This window comes from Aythya marila (assembly GCF_965140915.1).
Source record: "Aythya marila genome assembly, chromosome: 7".
Lineage (NCBI taxonomy): Eukaryota > Metazoa > Chordata > Aves > Anseriformes > Anatidae > Aythya > Aythya marila.
In genome coordinates, this window is record NC_139048.1 from 32,718,544 (window position 1) to 32,727,900 (window position 9,357).

General features: G+C 63.7%; 1 protein-coding gene across 5 annotated transcripts; it reads left to right on the top strand.

Annotated features, from left to right (window-relative positions):
* The first annotated feature begins 725 nt into the window (after positions 1-725).
* Positions 726-8,389, top strand: CHST3 (carbohydrate sulfotransferase 3). Of its 5 annotated transcripts, XM_082765434.1 has the most exons (4): positions 756-798; positions 1,208-1,246; positions 3,845-4,128; positions 4,304-8,389. In XM_082765434.1, exons 3-4 carry the CDS (start codon positions 3,992-3,994, stop codon positions 5,550-5,552), a joined length of 1,386 nt encoding a protein of 461 aa, XP_082621560.1. In that variant the 5' UTR covers positions 756-798; positions 1,208-1,246; positions 3,845-3,991; the 3' UTR covers positions 5,553-8,389. The 5 variants fall into 5 exon arrangements, with proteins under 5 accessions (XP_082621557.1, XP_082621560.1, XP_082621558.1 ...); XM_082765431.1 differs by lacking the exon at positions 1,208-1,246 and having other exon boundaries at positions 726-798; XM_082765432.1 differs by lacking the exons at positions 756-798; positions 1,208-1,246 and adding an exon at positions 3,096-3,193.
* Positions 8,390-9,357: the final 968 nt, after the last annotated feature.

Genomic DNA, 9,357 nt, shown 5'->3' on the forward strand with positions numbered 1-9,357 from the left:
ACTATGCTGGGAATGCACGAGAGGACGAAACATCTTGTGGGGACCCATTTTTGGGGTCTTTCCCTGTGGAGCTCGCAGTGGGGGTGCACAAATTTCCACGCGTAAGCCAGAGCTGCTGTCCCCATCCACCTGGACATCACAGCCCACCCTGTGGGGACAGGGCAGCCCTGCACAGCGAGGGGGAGATGCTGGTCCCCCCGATGGGCCACGGTGGCCAGCGCTCCCCCAAAAGGGCCACGCTCACCAGGGCACCCGTGCGCATCGCATCATCGCCTGCCTGGCACACGGGGGCCATCGGGTGCCACAGAGCCACCCGCAGACCCTGCATGGGGACCAATGCGGGGGTCTTGGGGTGGCCAACGTGCATGGGGTGGCCAATACGAGGTCTTAGGGTGACCAAAGTGGGGTCTCGGGGCGCATTTGGGGGGGCAACGCCAAAAGGGAGGAGGTGGGAGCGGAGATGGGGGAGCGAGGAGCAGCCGGCGAGAGCCACGGAGAGGGAGCATCGGGGGGTGGGCGCGGGGGTGGCACGGAGAGAAACTTTTCCCCCGAGCTCCCCGTTCCTCAGCACGGTGCAGGATCTGTCCCCGGCACCGTGGGACGATGGCCTGGGGCCCCAGCCCCGCCCCGGCCCCGCTCCCCCCTCCGGCACCCCGGGAGGAAGGAAAGAAGGGAGGGAGGGAGGGAGGAAAGAAGGAGGGAGGGAAAAGGGAGGGAGGGAGGATGACAGCGCCGTGAAGAAAAGCAGGGGACCCGCCGCCCTCCCCGCTCCCGCACGGCAGGACCGGGCCCTCGGGGGTAGGTGAGGGTGGCACTGGGGGACACTTGGCCAAGGGGGGGGTCCCCGGGGGTCCCGGCACCCTGCAGGGGCACCAGGAGCCGGATCCAGCGGGGGGCTCGGACGGGGAGTTGCGGGAAGTTGGGGGAAGGGGAAAGGGAAAAGAGGGGGGAAGGCACAATCCTGGCACCGGGGGGGTTTGGGGGGCTCCGTGGTCGCCCCCCAAAGCCCCTCGGAGGTGGCTCCAGGGCTCCGCCACCGCCGCCTTTGTGCTGCCTCCGGCCGCGCCTTTGTCTGCGGGCAGGGAGCCCCCGCTGGGCCTGGGGGGTCCCCGGGACCCCCGGCCAAGCAGCTCGGGGCTGTGGCAGAAAATTAAAAAAAAAAAACAAACAACAAAACAACAAAACCACATTCTCTCTATATTTATAGAGGGAGAGATGGATGCGTCCGGCAGAAGGCGAAGCCGGGGTGAGCCGGGAAGCAGCGGGGCGGCGCGGGGGGAACTTTTCCCGCAGCGATCCCGGAGTTGCATCATCCGGCCCCATGGGCAGCGCCGGCAAGTTGGTGGCGGGGGGCTGCTGGGGGGCTGCGGGCACTGGCCGGGTGGCCACAGGACCCCAAGGGGCTCTGTGGCCAGCGGTGGGGGGGGTCTGGTGGCCGGACCCCGTCTCGGCACCGTTGGGCAGCCCCGAGCTCGGCCTGAGCCCGCAGCATCCCCCCGCTGCTCGCCAGCCCCTCGCCAGCTGCAGGTGGTGCCAAAAAAACCAGCTGTGGCTGCCAGTGGGTTTGGTTCGAGTTTGGGTAATTTGGGGTAGGAGTTTGGGGTTTTTTTGGGTGGCCGGGCGCCGCTCGCTGCCGGGCCAGGTGAAACCCCGAGTGTGCCGCAGCTGCGGGGTGCTGGGTTCGGCCGGGTGCTGGGCGCAGACAGCTCTCCTCGGGCACCAGCCGAGGCCAGAGGGAGGAAAACTCACCCCGTGGTGGCCACAAATTTGGGCTGGGGACACCAACATGCTCCTCCGACGGGCACCTCGCCGGCCCCAGTTTGGCCAAGGCTCGGGGCTATTCTGGGCAACTTTATAAACAGCGTAGGAGTTGATGTTTTTTTTTTTTCCTCCCTCCCTCTCCTTTTTTTTTCTTTTTTTAACTTGAATTACACGTGTTGTTTTTGAGCAAAAAACAAGCACCTCTGAGCGAAAAACCCCGGAGGGAGCAGCCAAAGCCAAGCGGTGCCACGCTCCAGCGCCTCCAGCCCGCTGCAGGGGGACAGGAGCCGGCCGGGGGGCGAGCTGCTGGCCCCGGAGGACAGGCAGGGGCAGGAGCACGACCCCTGCGAGGCGAGGGCAAACAGGGAAACCATCAGGTTTCCCTCCCAGCCTCGGGAGGGGAAGCAGTTGATAAACACGGAGGGAGCCGGTTTGTTGTGATTTATCTTTTTTTTTCCTGCACGGGTTGCAGACAAAGAGATCAGCCCGCACGCCTGCTCTCTTTGTTGTTCCAGCCGAGGGTTTCGCCGGGTCCTTTTCCCAACCTGATGGAGCAAAGTGCTCCAGAGGGGCTCCCGGGCACCGGCTGCCAGCCGGCGCTTCACCTACCGGCTCTGGGAACTCATCCTCAGCCCGTTGAGTCAGCGGAGGAAAATGTGACTTCACCCCGTCACACCTCCGGCTGCTTTCCCCCGCGAGCCCGCAGGCGCCTTCCCTGCCCTGGATGCCGTCTCCAGGCCGGAGGAAGGATGGGGAAGGGCTGGCCCCGTGCATCGCCCCTCGCCCTCTGCTCGGAAAAAACAGGCTGAAACGAAAAGCTCTTTGGGTTTAGGGAAGAGCCGGGTCCCTCAGCCTGCTCTCCCGTGCACAGAGCCCCTCTGTTCCCCCGCACAAAGAGCCGCTTGTGGCTCTCCTCCTGCCCCGGCCGGGCTGCGCCGTGCGCTCCCCAGCGAGGAAGAGCTCGAGGACGCCGAGCAGCCCCCGGCCACCTCACTGGGTCACCGCGGCCCCTTCCTTGCTGCTCTCAAACCAGGACGTGCAGGGCTCGGGGTGCTTTCTGCCTGCCCCCTGTGCCTCCCCGGCCCCAAGGCTGAGCCCTGCCAGGGTTCAGGGACCCGGTGGCTCGTCCGCCGGCAGCCGCTCCTCTATTTAATGAATTACGCCCACCCCGGGCCTCCAAATCTTGTGTTTTGCTGGAAATTGCTCTCTGTACAGTCCCCGTGAATGATTCCTGGTCTGTGGATCATTTGTGGTTTGTCCGCTGTGGGCATTAGAGAGGGGGAAATCCTGGGCTGGCTGCGCCCAGGGCGCTTGGCAGCGCGCAGGGCGCCGGCGCTGACCCTGGGAGCCGCCTTCCCAGCGCTCGCGACTCCAGATCCGAAACTCATTCCCCTGGCAGCCTCCCCGGGAGCGGCCGGCACCCTCTGCCAGGGTCTGTACGCTTTAATTTCCCCTGGGGGCTGCCGAAATACCCCGAGCCCTGCCACTGCACGGGCACCGGGAGCTTGGTGGGGCGAGGGGAAGGCTTGGGGCAGTGGCGAGCATGCGGTGCTCCGGAGGCGGGCGCTTTGGCAGGGCAGCAGGGGCATGAAATGCAGGGTTTCCACACACGGTGTGTGATGGAGAGCGGGGCCACGAGGGGCCCTCCGCCTTCGTCCAGTTCCTGGAAACTCCCCAGCTTTCGCTTTGAGACCCACGGGAAGGCGGAAGCTGCGCCCCAAGCACCCCGTGGCAGGAAGCTGCCCGGCCCCCCAAAAAGTCCCTTGCCCCGAGCGCCCGCCCGAGCGATTCCCCCTGCCCGGGGGGGGGATTTTTGGCCGGCAGCTGGCAGGGATTGGGTTTCGGCGCTGCCGGGAGGAGGTGCAGGAAGGGGTCTCTCCTCCGGTAGATTTATTTCGGGAGCGGGGAGAGCGGCGCTGTCAGCAGCTGCTGGGTGCGGGGTGGAAGCGATAAAAGGGTTTTTGTGGCGCACAGCGACGGGAAATCGCCTCCAGGCCCTCGGCACGGGCTCTCCACACGTGGACGTTGCCGGAGAAGCAAGCGCAGGGGAAGGCCCTGATGTGTCCCCTCCTTGTCCCCGCAGGCCAGGGCCGCCCGGAGGGGGATGCCGAGGAGCAGAGGATGCCCAGCAGATAGCGCAGGGCAGCGGCAGCCCGGCCGGGGGCTCCCCTGAGGCCGGGAGGGACGTTGGGAGGACGCAGAAGCCCCGGCTTCCCGGCTCTGCCTCCCCATGGAGAGGAGATCCGCCCTGCCCCAGGACCTCCGCGAGGTGCTGCACTGCCTGAAGATGAGGAGCAAGTACGCCGTGCTGCTGGTGTTCGTGGTGGGCCTGGTCATCATCGAGAAGGAGAACAACTTCATCTCCAGGTAGGGAGCATGGGGGCTTTCAGCCTGCTTTTAGCCCTCCGCCCGCCCGCCCTGCCTGCTTGGCGACCCCAGGTGCTGCGGGGAGAAGCGCAAGGGGGTCCCCAAAACCCCTGTGGGGACGGAGGGGCGGACGGAGGGGTGTCCTCAGCCCCGGGCTGTGCTCGCTCTCCCGCAGGGTGTCGGACAAGCTGAAGCAGTCCCCGCAGGCGCTGCCGGAGGCCAACGACACGGAGGCCAGCCCGACGCCGGCCGAAAACGGGTCCCTGGCCTCGCTGCGCCAGCTGGACGCCGCCTTCTCGCAGCTGAGGACGCGGCTGCACAACGTCACCCTGCAGCTGGCCGGGGGGCTGGCGACGGCGGGGACGGCACCCCCGGAGCCCCGGCGGCACGTCCTGCTGATGGCCACCACCCGCACCGGCTCCTCCTTCGTCGGGGAGTTCTTCAACCAGCAGGGCAACATCTTCTACCTCTTCGAGCCGCTGTGGCACATCGAGAGGACGGTCACCTTCGAGCCGGGCGGCGCCAACGCGGTGGGGTCGGCCCTGGTGTACCGCCACGTCCTGCAGCAGCTCTTCCTCTGCGACCTCTACACCCTGGAGAGCTTCATCTCGCCGGCGCCCGAGGAGCACCTGACGCCCTTCATGTTCCGCCGGGGCTCCAGCCGCTCGCTGTGCGAGGAGCCCGTCTGCACGCCGGCCCTCAAGAAGGTCTTCGAGAAGTACCACTGCAAGAACCGCCGCTGCGGGCCCCTCAACGTCACGCTGGCGGCCGAGGCGTGCCGGCGCAAGCAGCACGTGGCCCTGAAATCGGTGCGCATCCGGCAGCTGGAGTTCCTGCAGCCGCTGGCGGAGGACCCGCGGCTGGACCTGCGCGTCATCCAGCTGGTGCGCGACCCCCGCGCCGTGCTGGCCTCCCGCATGGTGGCCTTCTCGGGCAAGTACGAGAGCTGGAAGAAGTGGGCGGCCGAAGGGGCGGCCCCGCTGCAGGAGGACGAGGTGCAGAGGCTGCGGGGCAACTGCGAGAGCATCCGCCTGTCGGCCGAGCTGGGGCTGCGGCGGCCGGGCTGGCTGCGGGGCCGCTACATGCTGGTGCGCTACGAGGACGTGGCGCGGGCGCCGCTGCGCAAGGCGGAGGAGATGTACCGCTTCGCCGGCATCCGCCCCACGCCCCAGGTGGAGGAGTGGATCCGCGCCAACACGCAGGCGCCCCGCGACGGCAGCGGCATCTACTCCACGCAGAAGAACTCCTCGGAGCAGTTCGAGAAGTGGCGCTTCAGCATCCCCTTCAAGCTGGCGCAGGTGGTGCAGGACGCCTGCGCCCCGGCCATGCGCCTCTTCGGCTACAAGCTGGCCGGCAGCCCCGAGGAGCTGACGAACCGCTCGCTCAGCCTGCTGGAGGAGGGACCCCCCTCCTGGGTCACGTAACCGCAGCTGGGGGACCTTCGACTTTCCGGGAGGGCTGTGCAGCCCGGGGGCTCGCCGAAACCGCGCCGCGCCCTCCAAACGCTGCCGTCGCGGGGAGGGACTGAGCACGGAAAGCAGCACGGCTGCCCCGCCTGATGTGGGGCCCAAAGCAGCGCTGCGCTGAGCACCAGCAGGGACCCGAAGCCCAAAGGCCTTACTGGTTTAGTGCCTTCACACCAGCACGGACTGGGAGCCGCCCGCAGAGCCCCAGCCGGCAGCACGACGAGGTGGCTGCTCGGGTTTGCGCTCCACAGTGTTGGTTCAAGGGGGGTGGGGGTGTTTGGTTGGTTTTTAAGTTTGTTTTCTTCCTTTTTCTCCGTGTACCAGGGTTGCAGGGCAAATCTATTTATTTATTACGTGAAAAAGAGGGGGAGGTACACCGGGGGTCAGAGCTAAGCCCAAAAAAATCAGAGCAGCACAACGTGCTGTGGAGAAACAGGGACACCTCCAGCGAAGGCAGGGGGATCGTGGCCCATGGGAGAGCCCCAGGAGAGGGGAATTGGGGATGCAGCTCCCCAAAAATCCCTGGGCACAGCGGGGCAGGGATGCTGCCAGCAGCTAGCACCGGCCACAACCTCACACCGGGGCGAGGACACCCTGGAGCAGCTGAACCTTGGCACCTGCTGGAAGCCATTTCACCTGACTTAAGTAAAAAAAAATCCCAATAATACAAAGGAGCAGATTCCAAAGCATCTCCTGTCTTGTTGGTGTTCATCCCCCCCACCCCATAAACGTGCCCCGTAAGCCACAGGCAGGATTGGGAGAGCCCCTGGCTCCTCCAGGAGCCTTGGCAGCTGCCGAGGAGCATCGGGGGGCAAAGCGAGGGGCCCCCACTGCTGTCCCCGAGCCCAGCAGGGCCACCCGCGGCTCGCTGGGGCCACCGGTCCCCTTTGACAAAAGCAAAAATAAATAAGCAGAACTCAGCCGCCGCCGGCTCGGCTCTGCTCGGCGAGCTCACAAAAGCTGCGTTTTTTGACCCAAAGCGGAGAACAGAGGCGGCATTGAGGAGCGCGGGGAGCAGCCACGCCAGAGTCGTCGGCAGCCGTCCTCCCGCAGCAGCCGGGGTTTTTCCTTTCCCCCCCTTTCGCTCCGCTTGCATCTGGCCTCAAGATGGGAGGGAGCCGGGGTGCTGGATGCTGCCGGGCTCCGGAGAGGGGGCAAAAGCGGCGTTTGTACAAAAACAGGGGGAAAAAGGGAACAAAACTCAGCTCTAGTCCTTCTCCATGCCATTAAGGACACGGATTTGGGGGGAAAAGGGTGCGTTTTCAGCCTGAAGACCTACCTGAGGGTCCTGCTGCACTCACACGGGCCGTGCCAGAAGACTGCATCTGCACCGACACCAAAAGCCCTCCCTGGGAAGGATCCAAGCTTTCTGGGACAAAACAGCTCCCAGAGAGGCTCAGGCTCACCCCAAACCAAACAACCCTCGTTATTCCATCCCCCAGAGCTGCTCCCTCCCCTTTACAACCTGCCCTAAGCAGCTCAGTGCCCGCAGCCGTGCTGCGTCCCGCTGCTGGCACAGGCCCCCATAGAGCCAGCCGCAGCTGTCCTTTGGGGAAAATTGGGGAAAATTAGTGATTGCTGTCACCAGAAGGAGACTTTCTGCAGGCAGCCCAGCGAGGGGAGGACAGAGCCACCAGCCGAAGCCTGGAAGTTAATAAAAAAAAGCCATTTTCCAGCTTGGCACAAGGTTTATCTTGAACACAAGAAGCCCCTGCTGCCCTGCCGGCCCTCCTAACCCCCCGTCCCCTTCTCCTCTCCTGCTCCAGCTCGAGTTAATGGGATTGGGTTTGCTAATCCCCCAGTACTATCAGAGGGGGATTTCTGCAGCGGGACCAGGAGCAAACCTATGGCCAAGCCCTGTCCACCCCGCTGCCTCCTGCCCGGGCCCAGCCTTGCCCGTGGAGGGCTCGGCGCGCTCCCCGCGGCCAGGGCTCAGGGCCGGGGGCTGCAGCAGACGTGGACAGGTCAGAATTAAATGACAGCCTTGTTTTCTGTTGTGTTTTTTTTCTTTTTTTTTTTTTTTTTAAGAGGCTGCATGCCTGACCAGACCGCATTTCTTGGTCCGCATCCCATATTTATCCTGTAATTACACCTCCAGACAAAGGCCGCCTGTCTGCGCGGGCGCTGTTTTTAAGGACACGGTTTTATTCCACCTTGGGCTTTCACCGCCGTGAAGTCCTGGGGATTTGGGGGAAGAAAACACCCCACGATTCGGGGGTGAAAGCTGTTCTTTCTTGCAACCCAGAACCCGACCACACATCCTGCTGCTCCGGCACCCCGCGGGCAGTAACGCCACCAAACCCAGCACCAGGCTTGTCCCGTAGGAGAAGGATGTCACCCGAGTGCTGAGCCCCGTGCTCCGTGCAGCAGGACCAGAGCAATCCCATAAAAATCCCATAAAAAACCTCCTGGGTAAGGCCGGCCGAGCTCCTTGCACCTGCCCGGCCCACAGCACCGCCAGCGATGGATTCCCACAAGCCGGCGTTTTGCTCCAATTAACACCCACCACAGTTTTGGCTCCACAGGGGCGGTGAAGATGTGCCCTGCCCGAAAACCAAAGGCATTTGCTGGGCTTTTTGGGGCACGGTTTCCTCCCAGGGAGGAGCTTCACCACCAGGAGCAGGGGGAAGTTTTGTGACCCCAGCTCCCCACGGCCGCTCTTTCGCTGCTCGTGCAGCCCAGCTGAAATGCAGAGAGCTGTGAGCTTTGCTTTTTTTTTCCCCAAATCCCCTTTTTTTTTTTTTCTTTTTTCCACGTGGGATCTGCCCGTCAGTGCACGTGGATGTTTTGCCCAGCCCGACCGACACAAGGTGGCCTTGGTGCCGAGGGCTGTGGTCGACAGCTGGGCGATGCCACCGAGGAACTGGAAATGAAAAAACGAGCGTGGTTGGAGAGGGAATAAATAAAGCAGAGCCTTGTTGACTCTCGTTGAAAGCAGATTTTATTTATAAGGTAAAAAACAGGCAGTGGTGACGTTTAAGAGCAGCCGGGAACTGGCCTGAATTGATTTTTCCAGGCAATTCTTTGCCCTGGGTTACCCGGGGTGGTGGCAGAGACCCTGTGGCACATGGGAATGACCAGAGCTCGCTAAGAGCCGTCCTAAAGTCCAAAGCAATCCCTTCATCACACCTAGGGAAACGCCGGCACCTTTGCAGGGAAGCATCTCTCAGCCCTGCACCTGCTTTTGGGGCAGGACGAGGGGACAAGGAACATGCAGAGCAGGGCAGGAGGCAGCCCCGGGGCACCTCCGAGGTGGGACGAGCACCCCGCAGAGCCCCTTCCCTAAGCAATATTCCCCCTACAAACCCTCTCTGAAGCCAGCCAGCTCTTTCTGCAGCCACCTGCCCGCAGACAGCCGGATAAATGCTGTCCAACACCGCGTTTGCCAACGCCGGGCACACACCTGCCTGCAGCGAGCTCCCCGCGCCCACGCTGCCTTGAGCACGGATTTTTTTATCCCCATTTGCCTGGGGCTCGAGGTGAGGCTTCCTGAGCTGGTCACAAAGGCCCCTTTTAGCTGGGCTGTTTGCTCTGGGCCCTGTCTGTGCCGCCGGCCTTGTCCTTCTTGTTGGTGCATCTCCGGCTCACCGGCTTGGAGGATTTTCCCCGTGTTTTTCAGCAGTGGCCCTGACCTTCTGGTGTGAAACCGGATTCTCCTGAGCACCCCCTCTGCCCGCCAGCAGAAACCTCACGGGGGTGTGGAGCTGCCCCTGCCACCGGCTTTGGCTTGACTTGAAGGCACTCAGAGGAAAAACAAACCCAC

Bases quoted from the DNA above. Each gene is read 5' to 3' on its own strand.
- CHST3 (XM_082765431.1), top strand. From the start codon at position 3,992: ATGGAGAGGAGATCCGCCCTGCCCCAGGACCTCCGCGAGGTGCTGCAC. The intron at 4,129-4,303 runs GTAGGGAGCATG...GCTCTCCCGCAG, and splicing joins GAGAACAACTTCATCTCCAG to GGTGTCGGACAAGCTGAAGC.